The following is a 14,662-nucleotide window of genomic DNA, read 5'->3' on the forward strand; positions in this document are numbered from 1 at the left end:
GAAGAACTGTACACAAAAGATCTTCATGACCCAGATAATCATGATGATGTGATCACTAACCTAGACCCAGACATCTTGGAAAGTGAAGTCAAGTGGTCCTTAGAAAGCATCACTACGAACAAAAGTGATGGAGGTGATGGAATTCCAGTTGAGCTGTTTCAAATCCTGAAAGATGATGCTGTGAAAGTGCTGCACTCAATATGCCAGCAAATTTGGAAAACTCAGCAGTGGCCACAGGACTGAAAAAGGTCAGTGTTCATTCCAATTCCAAAGAAAGGCAATGCCAAAGAATGTTCAAACTACCGCACAATTGCACTCATCTCACATGCTAGTAAAGTAATGCTCAAAATTCTCCAAGCCAGGCTTCAGCAATACGTGAACCGTGAACTCCCTGATGTTGAAGCTGGATTTAGAAAAGGCAGAGGAACCAGATATCAAATTGCCAACATCCACTGGATCATGAAAAACCAAGAGAGTTCCAGAAAAACATCTATTTCTGCTTTATTGACTATGCCAAAGCCTTTGACTGTGTGGATCACAATAAACTGTGGAAAATTCTGAGAGAGATGGGAATACCAGACCACTTGATCTGCCTCTTGAGAAATCTGTATGCAGGTCAGGAAGCAACAGTTAGAACTGGACATGGAACAACAGACTGGTTCCAAATAGGAAAAGGAATACGTCAAGGCTGTATATTGTCACCCTGCTTATTTAACTTCTATGCAGAGTACATCATGAGAAATGCTGGACTGGAAGAAACACAAGCTGGAATCAAGATTGCCAGGAGAAATATCAATAACCTCAGATATGCAGATGACACCACCCTTATGGCAGAAAGTGAAGAGGAACTCAAAAGCCTCTTGATGAAAGTGAAAGAGGAGAGTGAAAAAGTTGGCTTAAAGCTCAACATTCAGAAAACGAAGATCATGGCATCTGGTTCCATCACTTCATGGGAAATAGATGGGGAAACAGTGGAAACAGTGTCAGACTTTATTTTTTGGGCTCCAAAATCACTGCAGATGGTGATTGCAGCCATAAAATTAAAAGACGCTTACTTCTTGGAATAAAAGTTATGACCAACCTTGATAGTATATTCAAAACCACTTTGCCGACTAAGGTCCGGCTAGTCAAGGCTATGGTTATTCCTGTGGTCATGTATGCATGTGAGAGTTGGACTGTGAAGAATGCTGAGAGCCAAAGAATTGATGCCTTTGAACTGTGGTGTTGGAGAAGACTCTTGAGAGTCCCTTGGACTGCAAGGAGATCCAACCACTCCATTCTGAAGGAGATCAGCCCTGGGTGTTCTTTGGAAGGAATGATGCTAAAGCTGAAACTCCAGTACTTTGGCCACCTCATGAGAAGAGTTGACTCATTGGAAAAGACCCTGATGCTGGGAGGGATTGGGGGCAGGAGGAGAAGGGGACGACCGAGGATGCGATGGTTGGATGGCATCACTGACTCGATGGACTTGAGTTTGAGTGAACTCCGGGAGTTGGTGATGGACAGGGAGGCCTGGTGTGCTGCGATTCATGGGGTCACAAAGAGTCGGACACAACTGAGCGACTGAACTGAACTGAACTCAAACTATTATGTCACAATGGACCTTGAACTTCTGTGCCTATAACACCTCTCATCCCCACAATTGCTTGTTTACCATCTCTATCAGAATACAAGCTTTATGAAGGTAGGGAATGTCTGTGTCTTATACCACTCTAACCACAAAGCTTAGTTCAATGCATGGCACTGAGTAAAAACCTATACGGAAAAAAGACAAGATCAATGGGTGAATAAAGAAAGGGAAAAAAAATGAATGAATATATGCATGATTATATGAATAAATGAATGGATAAAAGCAACTAGGGGTAGATGGTTATCTATCTTCTTATCTCATAATCCCTTCTACCTCTGTACTCACTTCACTTTTTATGATATGCTTCTTAGCACTGGCTTGGAGATCTAAGTCTTTGTAACTTTACATTTGATATATGTCCAATCTGAGACTTTGCTTCTTTGCCGACTCAATAATGCAACTGAGGCTTTAATGCAACTAAGGCCTGCCCATGTTCACACTGAGGTTCTAAAACCCATCTTCTCCCAGGATCCACTGTTTATAAGGGATGAGGTCCACAGAATAAGTGTTATGATTTTCAAAAACAGGAGTTAAAATGCCATGATTCGATATTAACATTATAGTAAATTATTCGTTTTTAATTACTCATTGTGGCAGAAGGGAATGGAAGTACAAGCAGTGCATTTATACTTAGCATTAAAATGTAGAAAGAAGCATGAAAGACATGGGACTCACCTGTGCACCTTACATATATGTAAGTATATGTGGCCCCAGGGGCCACGGGCATTAATTTCTCATTTTCTGTAACATCTGTAATTGACTTTATAGGACCATTGTATAGGATCACAGTTGCAGGATGTACCCATCAGCTACAGTCTCTCTCTCTCTCTGATGTACCCATCAGCTACAATGTCTCTCTCTCTCTCTCAGACACACACACACACATATGTGTGTGTGCATATAAAGTTTCTACCTAGGCCATTCTGAGTCTGGCCTTCTATTCATCAAACAGGCCCTTGTGAAAGATAGGGACCCACAGAAGAGATTTCAAAGCTAGTGTTCCTTTCACTATCAGTCCTGGGAAATGACCCAAGGTTATACTGTATGTTTGAGTGATAGGAAATCAAAACTCTTGCCTGGATATCCTGCTGGGAGGGGAACACAGAACCCAGATTCACTGACATGAGCAGAGGCCAAACCCCCAGTGGTAAGTCAGGCTGAAAGCCTGCTGTCTCCCAGAAAGGGATCAAACCTTCCACAGCCCGACAAGACAGCCTCTCCCTGCTGCTTTGCCTGGCAGGACCCAGGGCAGCAGGTGATGAATACCTTGGGCAGTGAGTACTTGGGTAGCTTTATCTGAGCGAAGGCCTCTCTTCGGTAGGACACGTAGTAGCTGGCTCTTCCACCAGTTGTTACCTGGATCATGGGGAAACACAGAAAGGTCAGATGGGGATACAGATCCAGTGCAAGGTAGAAAGTAGTGGCCTCTCCATCAATAACCACAGTAGGTTTGTGACAACCTTAAAGGGAATATTCCCTGTTGCCTTTGATCCTCCAACCCCACAGCACCCTAAGTTACTCCCATGTCACAGCACTTAGACAATAAGTGAGCAATTCCAGAAGTCTTTCCCCATGGCTGGTGATATCTGGGGGAGCAGAGGCTCTCTACTTGGTCGCTATGCTCTGAATTCATACACAATAAACATTTTCAACAGAAAACAGATGGAAGCTATTGATATGGGCTAAATTCATGATCTACATATTCTATTCTTTTTTTCTTAAACAGTTTTTAATCCATTACCATGATGACATGATTATCAAAGAAACTTTTTTTCTGAATCTGGATAATTACTATTGCTCAAAGCTCTTGTTACTTTGCAACTAATTTCACTTCCCATCTGAGCACAATTTTTTCCCCTTTACTTTTACAAATCCATGCACTGAACAGATACTTGTTGATTCTTTCCATATGCAAGTTAATTAAAGGCATCAAAAGTCAAAGAAAGAACTGCGGATTTGAAAATCAGAAATCCAAAACCTGAATCTTAGTTCTACTAGTTCATGACTGGTGACGTCAAGGTCTGGAACCTCACTAGAAGAAAGATGGATTCTTAGAGGAACCCAGAAACCACAGCAAGAAATGGTCCTCTGGCCTGCACTTGCTAGAAAGCCTGCCAAAGTGCACAGCTCTGCAGATGGCTGCTCTCGGTCCAATTACCCTAACTCAGGGGAGATTAATATTCACAGGAGAAGACAACATAGCCTGTTCAGAGAAAATAGCAGGGAGACAATAGCAACCAGGCTTCTGTGCTGAGGAGGCAATTACTGGGGCCACAGGCTCTGTGCTCACTAAGACCCCAGCACTTGCTGGAGACAGGCCAGTCCCCTAAATCTGCTCCAACCCTGGTGCCCATCCATAGCGGCTGCTGAGAGTGGGAGGTTGTTACATTTCTAGTGAAAGCCACCCATCGCTCCTCACTCTGAGGCATGGCATCTCCTGTGGTTCCTCCTTAACCTCTGCAGATTGGAAGCCCACAAAGCAGGCACCGCAAGCTGCCAGGGAGAGCAGATGTTCAAGTCAGTGCGAGGGCAGAGCTGTGAAAAAACCTGGTGCAAAGACTTAGGCTGGAAACCAACAGGAGAGAGCAGCTTTCTCCCTGGTGGTCATTGCTATCTCTATTTTCTAATTAGAATCACTCTTGTCTTGTATTCCAAGACCTTTTTTTTTTTTTCTGGGTAAGACATCTGTTCTAAATCTATGTTGTTCTATGTCAGCTTAGAGGTGGGATGTTGACAGATTAAGATCAATGAGTTCCAGAGAACTTTTTTTTTTTTCTTTTTAAAATAAATCTCAATTGCATAGAATCTGGTTAAAATGTAACCCTTGGTTCTAAACACAGTCACCATTAATCCTGGCAATTATTTGCTTCTTTAATTTGCTATTTATTTGCTTCTTTAATTTGGTTTTACTTTTCATTGTAAAACTAACACATGCAAACATACCTGCAAACTCAAGAAGCAGATCAGTAGTTTTGAAGTTTCAGGATGCACCAGCATCACCTGGAAAGCTTGTTAAAACTCAGACTGCTGGGCCCCACCCATGGAGCCTCTGATTCAATTAGTCTGGGTGGGGTCCAAGAATTTCTTTTTCTAATAAGTTGCCAGATGATATTGATGCTGCTGGTCTGGGGACCACACTTAGAGCAGCACAGAAGCAGAACTTAAATGCCAGCTGACATACAGCTCTGTGCCTCTCTGCTCCTCACCTATCTTGAACCCTGCCTCCTTCTCAGATGCAGCTACTTTCCTGAATTTTGTGTTTAGTGATGACAAAAAAAATTTTTTAACCAAGGTGAGATTCATATAAGAGAAAATTAACCATTTTAAAATGTATAATTCAGTGACATTTAGCATATTCACAGTGCTATACTACCAACACCTCTTCTAGTTCTAAATCATTTCTGTCACCCCCACAAGAAGACCAGTTACCCAGTGATAAAGTTTTTAAAGCCCAGAATACATCCTCTGGTTACCTATCAAATGCTTAAAACTCAGTTCTCTACAAGACACCGTGAACCTCACCATCCTCACCTTTAGTGAATGAGCCCAGCATCAGAAGAGACAAATCTCAGCACTAACGCCAACCAGGACTCAGCAACTAAAAATGCCTTTCCCCAGGAGATCCAGTCACCTCCATAGGGAACAAGACGACAGCACCGCCAGACTTCTCATCAGTAGCAGAGAGCAAGGCCGGCGGGGTTTCCAAACTACTGAGGGTTGAAGGAAAGCAAAGTGGTCCCCTTGAGTGTGTGTTCAGTCCCACTGACTCTGGAACTCAGTCCAGCTGTTCCTGTTATAGCGCTATTCAAGCACAGACTCCCTTTCTCTTTCTCTTTCTCTCTCTCTCTCTCTCTCTCTCTCTCTCTCTCTCTCTCTCTCTCTCTCTCTCTCTCTCTCTCTCTCTCTCTCTGTTAAGCTCACACATACCACCCGGGAGAGTCTGCACTTAAGTATATCATAAAGATGGAACTACACTTCAGAAATACCATGGGAAAGTATTAAATGTATTAAATGGCTGCACAAAGCCCAAGGAACGCAGAGGCTCTCTGCTGCCTCTGACATCACAGCACCCCCCAGAGACATCCAGGGGCTCCTGCAGCCCTCCCTCTGTCCCAGTCATGCCAGTGGCTGTACTGCAGGATCCAACCTGAGGCTTCACACCTCATGTAAGGCCCAGGAGTTCACGGGCCTTGGTGTGGACAGCACCATGCTAAATTCTCCCTCCTCTTAATTCCTGAATTTTGTTATTTCCACTTCTACAGCACTTTCAACATTTACTCCTGTGGTGTACATATACCTATAGTGATCCCTCCATGTCCTATTATAAAGTTATAACTTCTTAATTCCTAAATAATGCTGGTCTCATGGCAGGAAATCAGTGGATGCATGATGATAAAAATAATGATAAAACTGTCATCAATTGGGTTCATCTTTCCTGTTCCAGAACTGCACGTAGCCCTTATATAAATTTTCTATTAATAGTTTAACCCCACTGACAACCCTTCTGAGTCTATGGAACGACTTGCCCAAGTATAAGTATATGAACTTGCCCAAGTATAAGTATATGAACCTTTACTAGGTTCATAAGACAAGCATGAACCTAGTAAAGTTTGGCTCTAAACCTGCTCTCCTCCTCCTGTGACTGACAAATCCTCTATTCATCTTTTTCATGTCACCAGTGGTATCGTAATTTCAGCACGATATTTCCTTGATTCCAATGTCTTTAAAACATGTTCTTTTAAATTTCTGTAATTGATGTGTGTGTATATGTTTACAGTCCCAGAAAATCTGTCATGGCACTGATGCTACAGCTTAAAAATGATGCCTTCTTAGAAGAGAAGTGGTGAGTTGATAAAAACAAGAAGAGCAATAATTACCACACAGTGAAAACTTTTAACATGGAAGATGCTACAGTAAGCAGTTTCTAATCCATACTTCACTTACATATATACAGATACACACACACATTATATTATATATTCCTGACCCATAGAGGATATGGCCTCTATAGGTCAGGAAATAGAGGCTAAGAGGTCACTAATTTGTCCAACAACATACAGCCCTTCACTGACCTAGCCATGTACAATTCCAGCCTATGCTTGAACATATAACTAGGAATGAATACATCCCCAAAAATGTCAGGCATAGGGCAGGAGGTCAATACATAACTGACTAACTGAACAATGCAATGTGATTCATTCACTCAACTGGTGAGCCTTCAGATTCGATTTTCTCTGTTGTTTAGCGGCTAACGAACAGTGGCTACAGAGAAGCACCCACCATCCCTCCCAGTGCTTGCTGGTCCCAGGGACTCAGCTCCACACAGAAGCCCTAGCGCTTCCCCGGGGAGCAGAGTCCTCCCAGCACTGAGTGATGCCAGCCTAGCGCATTCGCTGCCTCTCCGCTATTATTTGTGTGGTTCTCTGGCAATCACACAAGGAAGGAATAAAGTTTAGCAACTATTAATCTATTTTGATGAACTTTTCTCTTCCTTACAAGCAAATTTGCTGGCACTGTAAATCCCAGAGATTATTACCACTTTCCCTTTCAGTGACACCTTTTATTTTACATTTGATGAATGTCATCCAATTATTTGCTCTGGGCCCATCTGTCATGCTAAACACAGAATTAGCTGGGTCTTTTCCTCACTAATGACTGGCTCGTTAATCTGATTTTCTGGATTTCCATTTTACAGGTTTAATTGGGCTCCTGGCCAGTGAAAATGATTCCTTTGGACAAATGCATTGGCCATTAAACACATCTGTCTCTTCTGACTTGTTCCCATGCCTCTGTAACCAAGTCTAAACTGACATATCCTTTATTTTTTCCATTTCTCCTTGTTTCTGGATGATTACTTGTCTTGGAAGAGAGAGAGAAATCTGCCCCTCAAAATTGGAACCAGAAGGCCTTGAGTCATATTGAACCTTTTTCTGTCATAGAGAGAAGAAAACTTGTAATGTCTCTAGAATTCATAAGTGGACATATGGCTTCTGAGAAGAGAAGTAGAAACTAACACGTTCAAATATCTATCATGTAATGAGTGCTTCAGATTCATTTTACTATTCAATATCCACAATAAATATTACTATTACTGTTATTATTGTTAAAACCATTATTAGTACCCTTACAAGGTAAAACTATTGATAAATTTTTTGAGCATTTATTATATGCCAGGCACTATTCTGTACGAACCAGCTTTCCGATTTTATAATCAGGTGAGAAACTGAGGCATAGAGGCATAGAGGAGGCATAGGGAACTTATACCAAATGCTCAAAGACACACAGCAAGTAAATGCTGGAACTGGAATTTGAACCCAAGTTTATGTGACTGCAAACCTTATTCTGGTCTCTCAGACTATGTGGGGTTTCCATATCTCTCCATGGAAAAGAATGAATCCTGGTCACTCAACTCCCAATTTCCCATTAAGATACCCACCAACAAGGTAAATCTTTCATGTCAGTTCCCTATCCCTGAGAAATCAAGGTTCTATTGTTGCATAGGAGTCAATGGTGTTGCTATTGGAACTGGTGAATAAAGAGGGATAATGGAAATAAATTCAGCTTACACCAGGGCTGTCACCTTCATAGGAGTTGACATTTAGAAGTTTTTCCAGCTAGAGGACCTTGCTAGGTCCAGGAGGATGTGAAGAATCTAAGACAAGAGAAATGACTACCTTTATGGGCAGACAATACTTATTTCTCTTGCAGCCTTTGCATTATTTCCTCCTGCTTAGAAAATGAAAGGCGACAGTCGAGTTGTTAAGATGCACAATTAACTTTTCCAATTTCTTTGCTCATTAATTCTATTCAGATTATTTAAAATACATTTTGACGTTATTAGACCTTTCTCTTCTTCTCCTCCTACATAATTCCTTTAAAGATCATATTTCTTCTTCAAGAACAAAGAAAATTCTGACTAGTAGGTCACAGGAGTCAATAAACAGCCACTGGTCTCATTAGGATGTGGCTCTATGTGTCAGGCTGGCCTGGGAGCTTCTACATGGTAGGTTACATCACCTCTGTCATCTTGAGCTCATTTTCTGAAAGCTTTCCGCTAAGGCACTGCACTGTGTGTCTGAACCAGAATTGGGTACGGCATTTGGAACAACAAGACACCTATCAGCAAGCCATCTCCCCTGCTAGACTGTTTGATGTTGAATTTAATGTTTGTCAAACTGGTGTTTGCTTGTTTTATGTCCTGGGGGCTCTGGTCTACTAATGAAATATGCAGTTTTATCTGCCTGTTTCTAGAAGGAGTGGGTCTAATGCCTAACAACACTCCTGCTGAGGCTGAACCTTTTTGAAACAGATTTTCCCATAAAAAATTTTTAGGGGGGCCCTAACATAGCCCCCCAAAATAGCTTCATCGAGAATAGATTTCGGATAAGACAGCTGATGTGAAGCCAGTATTGCTCTGTGTATGAGTGTGCGTGCACACACATGCAGAGGGGCAGTGTTGGAGGAGAGGCATGTCCACCACACAACTGGTGAAAACACACGACAAATCAACTGCACAGTCACCAGCCCTGCCAAGAGACTTCCTGGAGCCTTCAGCTATGGGGAATGCTAGCAAGGTGCAGAACAGGGGTGGGTTAGAAGAGCATGTTACAAAGACCATGTCTAGACCACACACAACACTACAATAAGAATCAGGAGGCCTAGTTCTCTGGGATTGTTTTTCAAATACAATAAAGGGGTTAGACTTGATAAGTTTCCAATTATCTGTTTTCAAGGAAGACTCTTCTGATTGTTAAGCATTATAGTACATCAGTTGGGATCTCGGACATGTGTTTGAATCCTGCTTCTGTCATATGCTCGTTTGGTGACCTTGAACAGGTAATTTAACGTTCCTAATTTCTTCTTCTGGAAAATGGAGATATTAATGTTGAGTTCATTTCAGCTGCTCAGTCGTGTCTGACTCTTTGCGACACCATGGACTGCAGCATGCCAGCCTTCCCTGTCCATCACCAACTCCCAGAACTTATTCGAACTCATGTCCATTGAGTCGGTGATGCCATCCAACCATCTCATCATCTGTCGTCCCCTTCTCCTCCTGCCATCAATCTTCCCCAGCATCAAGGTCTTTTCCAATGAGTCGGTTCTTTGCATCAGGTGGCCAAAGTATTGAAGTTTCAGCTTCAGCATCAGTCCTTCCAATGAATATTCAGGACTGATTTCCTTCAGTGTTGACTGATTTGATTGTCTTGCAGTCCAAGGGACTCTCAAGAGCCTTCTACAACACCACAGTTCAAAAGTATCAATTCTTTGGCACTCAGCTTTCCTTATGGTCCAACTCTCATATCCATAAATGACTACCAGAAAAACCATAGCTTTGACTAGATAGACCTTTGTTGGCAAACTAAAGTCTGCTTTTCAATATGCTGTCTAGGTTGGTCATAACTTTCCTTCCAAGGAGTAAGCGTCTTTTAATTTCATGGCTAGAGTCACTATCTGCAGTGATTTTTGAGCCCCCCAAAACAAAGTCTGACACTGTTTCCACTGTTCCCCCATCTATTTGCCATGAAGTGATGGGACCAGATGCCATGATCTCCGTTTTCTGAATGTTGAGCTTTAAGCCAACTTTTTCACTCTCCTCTTTTACTTTCATCAAGAGGCTCTTTAGTTCTTCTTCACTTTCTGCCATAAGGGTGGTGTTATCTGCATATCTGAGGTTATTGATATTTCTCCCAGCAATCTTGATTCCAGCTTGTGCTTCATCCAGCCCAGCATTTCACATGATGTACTCTGCATGTAAGTTAAATAAGCAGGGTGACAATATACAGCCTTGACGTACTCCTTTCCCAATTTGGAACCAGTCTGTTGTTCCATGTCTGGTTCTAACTGTTGCTTCCTGACCTGCATAAAGATTTCTCAGGAGGCAGGTCAGGTGGTCTGATACCACCATCTCTTGAAGAATTTTCCACAGTTTGCTGTAATCCACACAAAGCCTTTGGTGTAGTCAATAAAGCAGAAATAGAAGTTTTTCTGGAACTTTTTTGATATTTTATCATGATGATTGAATCAACCTGGCACATGCTAAGTACTCAATGCATATTACCTGTCCCTGCTGAAAAAGAGGCACAGGTGCCTGTATCGGTTTAATATACTGGAGGGTTTATGGTGACTGGCCATGGTGACAGTTGCCATGCAAACTGGGGGCTTCAGGAAGAGCTGAGCTAGCCAAGTGGGCTTCCTGGTCAAAGTCAACCAGGTATAGAAGACTGAAATTCTTCTTGCCGTCAGCAAGGATGACTTTGTGGAAAATACACTTATAGAGACTGCCAACCCAATGTGCTTTGTGCCAGATATTTGACCGTGAATGATTACAACTCTTATCTTCATGTTCTAGCTTTTATGATTTAAAAGGAGTGAAAGAAGTTCTTGGGATGTTCCCTTTACCCATAAAAGTAGAAGTTCATTGCTTTTCCTCTCCTAGCTTTGTTGGTGGATGAAAAGGTGAAGATGGTAAGTGCAGCAATAAAACAAATTGATACGGATTTGAATTGTTGCCCTGGAGTACAAAATTTGGGAGCATTTGAATACTCCCGGTTAATATAGTAATAGTTAAAAAAAAAAAAACACTAAAACTCAGTCAGTCTACATTGAGTGTTCTAAATCAGGATGCCAGAGCTTCACAGAAAAAGGAAACACTACTTAGGGAAAACTTAAAGACAACTATTACAACTTACTATCAAAAGAGTCCGACTTCTGTTTTCACAAACGTTCCTTGTACACCATGAGTGTAGTATGGTTTCATAAAAGGTAGACTGAGAAAGGGCTTGAAAAGACATTTCAAGGAGTCAAGATTATACAGTCTTCCTATACTTATATAAAAGTTTTTCTCTTTGAGATATTACATAGGTTACTTCCTTTATACTGGTAGATATTATGAGGTCAATTAATTGGCTAAAATATTCCCAATCAACACTAGCCTCTGTCTTTTATATAATGTTCCAGGATTTCAGAAAATTAAAACAAATGAATGGGAGAGGAGAAGGAGGAAGAAAGGTAAAAGGTACCAGTATCTGTAACATTAGTGATTCCAGTTTCAGCTCAATCATGTATTAGGCATGCATGTATTAGGCATGCAATTTTAGGCATAGTAAATAGTCTGTTGGAGTTTCAAGGTTATTTTCCTATAAAATGGAAATAATAGTTACTCTTCTCTTACAGAAAGTAAATGAGATAAGATAGTAAAATGTTTTCATGTTATCTGTAAATCGTTCTACGAGTACAATGAATAGGATGTAATGATTGACCTGTTTATGTATCCAGGAACCCAAAGATTTTAGAAGTATTTTCACTGACAAATTGCTATAAACTGAATTTTTGTATCCCTCTGTAATTCATATGTTGAAACCGAATCCCCATTGTGATGGTATTTGGAGGTGGGGCCTTTGGGAGATGATTAGGTCATGGGGGTGGAGCCCTCATGAGGAGACTAGTGCTCTTACCAGAGAGACCCCAGATAGCACTCTCATACTACACCCAGGACACAAGGACACAAGTCATCTATGAGCAGACACCAAATCTGTCAGTGCCTTGATCTTGGACTTTCCAGCTTCCAGACTTCTGAGAAATAAACTTCTGTTTTTCATAAACCACTCAGTCTACAGCTTAAATGGCAGCATTAATACAGAAACCAAGCGGATGATCTAGACATGCCCAGTCTATAGATTGCGTAGGGCATTAACATTTGCCACTGGGGCAGAAGCTGCATATACCCTGTGGGGTTATAGTTGTCTGCAGACTGAATGAAAGGTTAGAGGCAGTATGGAATATGGACGGGCAGAGCTATAGAACAGACGTGTCTTCAGCCACATGGGATAAATGGCAGGTGCACATGGTTGCTTACAGAATGACTAATTTTATTGATATGTTCACAGTATTTTAAAGAACTTAAAAGGGCAAGGCAAACAAAGCCATTAATTTTCTAGAGAAGCAGGGATGTGTCTTTGAGATATGGGATTTCTAGGCAGACTTGGAGATACGTGGGCTGCTGGATATAACAGCCAAACTTCTCCGACATGGGATTTGCATCCCTCATGAGTGAATTTGTGGACAGCAGTGGATAGATTTAAACCATCTGTCAACCTGTTTTCTTCAGGAAACATTGCCACTTCCCCAAGAGAGCCATGAATACTTGTAAAATGCCAACTGCTATTTCTTGGAGCTTCCCCATTGTACTGTCTATGTCATTCTTGTCCTGTCCTCCACCAGCAGAAGCATCACTGTTGAAAAGCCAGGCTTGGTGCTCACCTCTTGTTATGCACTGGCTGCCCTCATGCGCAGCAGCCTTGGTGGAGAGATACTGTACAGCCTAGCTTTACTGATAAAGTTAATGATATGCGTAAGGTTACTCAGCTTCAAAGCAGCAGAGCCTGGATTTGAACTTGGGTCTTTAAATTTTGACAATGTCCACTACCCTGTGCAACCCTGAACGAGTCTAAAGAGTCTACTGCAGAGCCTCTCCAAAGAATAGCTAGTTTAGGACCAGTTTTCTGAAGGGATTCATCCTGACCCAGATCCTTAGAAATATCAGCATTAAGGAAATTCACACTGGCTTACGTCAAAAGCTACCTCCTTAAAGAATCCTCCTCCATCTGGATTTCCCAGCTGGAATGGAGCCTTTCTTCTCTAATTCTCAGGGCTTTCTGTAGCTCTCTTTTCGCGCTTATCAGCTGCTGAGGAGATTACTAGAAGAGGGTCTCTTGTATCATCTTAGAGGGGAGATAATATGTCCTATTCCCATTTGACTGCCTCTTGGTAGCTGGCACCCATGCCACAACTCATATTTGTAGAGCATTTTGCTTTGTGCCATTCGTTTTCATCATTGGACTGAATCTCATTTGGCCGGAGCACAAGCATACCAGGGAGGTCTAATTATCAATACATTCCCATGTTAGAATTCAGGGGCCCTGAGGCCCAGACAGGCCCCACTAGGTCACCTTGCTACTAAAAGGTAAGGCTCACAGCCAACCTCCGAACTTCTGACTTGAAGCCCGAGGCTCTTTTCATGTTGCTAGGCTGCATCATTCTGTGTTCACTAAATCAAGATTAGAAAAACACAAAGCGGAGATAATTGCATGGATTTCTACAAGTGGGTCTTGATTTTATATCAAATACTCCTTTGAGTGGTTGGCAACACCACAACATGGAAAACCAGGGGCCGTGAGAAAGAGTGCTTTCCTGTGGGACATGAAGAAGCAGATTACAAGATGTTTTTCCCTATCCACTGCTGAAACCACAGATTAATTAAAGGTCTGGCCAAATTCACATCATTCCTCAAACATTAATCGCATTCAGACACCTCATTAGGGATATCAGCCCCAATTCTACTACATGTTACATTGATCAATCAATGTATTTACTTATTCAGCACTTTTGTGCCCAGGCTGTGTTAGATGTCACAGGAGTCATGGGCTGTGACCTCATGGAGTTCACCATTTCTTTGTAAAAATAAGCCAAACGTGTAAGATGTACCAACAGCAATGCAGAATGAATGCCAATGCCATGGTACTCTGAGCAGAGCAAAAGCTAAGAAGTATAAAACAGAGAAACCCCTGAAGGAGGAAACAGACAAAACAGGTTCCACCTTGAAAGCAGGACTCCATCTTGGGCTGGACTGTGGACTTTGAGCTATGTGCCCTGTATCTATGGAAACGACATACAAACTGCAAAATCAGACCCCCCAGATGGGAGAGCCCCAGGGCTTGTACCCAGACTCTCCATCGCCTAAAAAAATACCACCCTAATTATCTGTGTAACCAAATAGAATCATAAATTCTATTATGCTTATTGGGGTATGACCACAGGCCTATTGATAATTGTCCACTGTTAACTACCTAGGCTTAAGGCATACGAATCACGGGTTTAAGGCATACAAATCACGGTTTACGGCATACAAATCATGGGTTAACTTTGATAGTATCTTTCTTTTCCTTCGTTCAGACTAGTTTCAGCGATTTGGGGAGGTGGGTTTGACATGTACACTTAGGATATATAAGGTTTTCACAAAAACTGGTCGGGGTC

General features: G+C 41.9%; 1 protein-coding gene across 1 annotated transcript in view; it reads right to left on the reverse strand.

Moving 5' to 3' along the window:
* SORCS3 (sortilin related VPS10 domain containing receptor 3) overlaps positions 1–14,662 on the reverse strand; it is a 650,187-nt gene that overhangs the window by 133,974 nt on the left and 501,551 nt on the right. The window contains exon 8 of the mRNA XM_005698449.3: positions 2,897–2,986. Within this exon, the coding sequence (XP_005698506.3) occupies positions 2,897–2,986 (90 nt within the window). The remainder of the gene's footprint in view (positions 1–2,896; positions 2,987–14,662) is intronic.

Source organism: Capra hircus, chromosome 26 (genome assembly GCF_001704415.2).
Source record: "Capra hircus breed San Clemente chromosome 26, ASM170441v1, whole genome shotgun sequence".
Classification (NCBI taxonomy): domain Eukaryota; kingdom Metazoa; phylum Chordata; class Mammalia; order Artiodactyla; family Bovidae; genus Capra; species Capra hircus.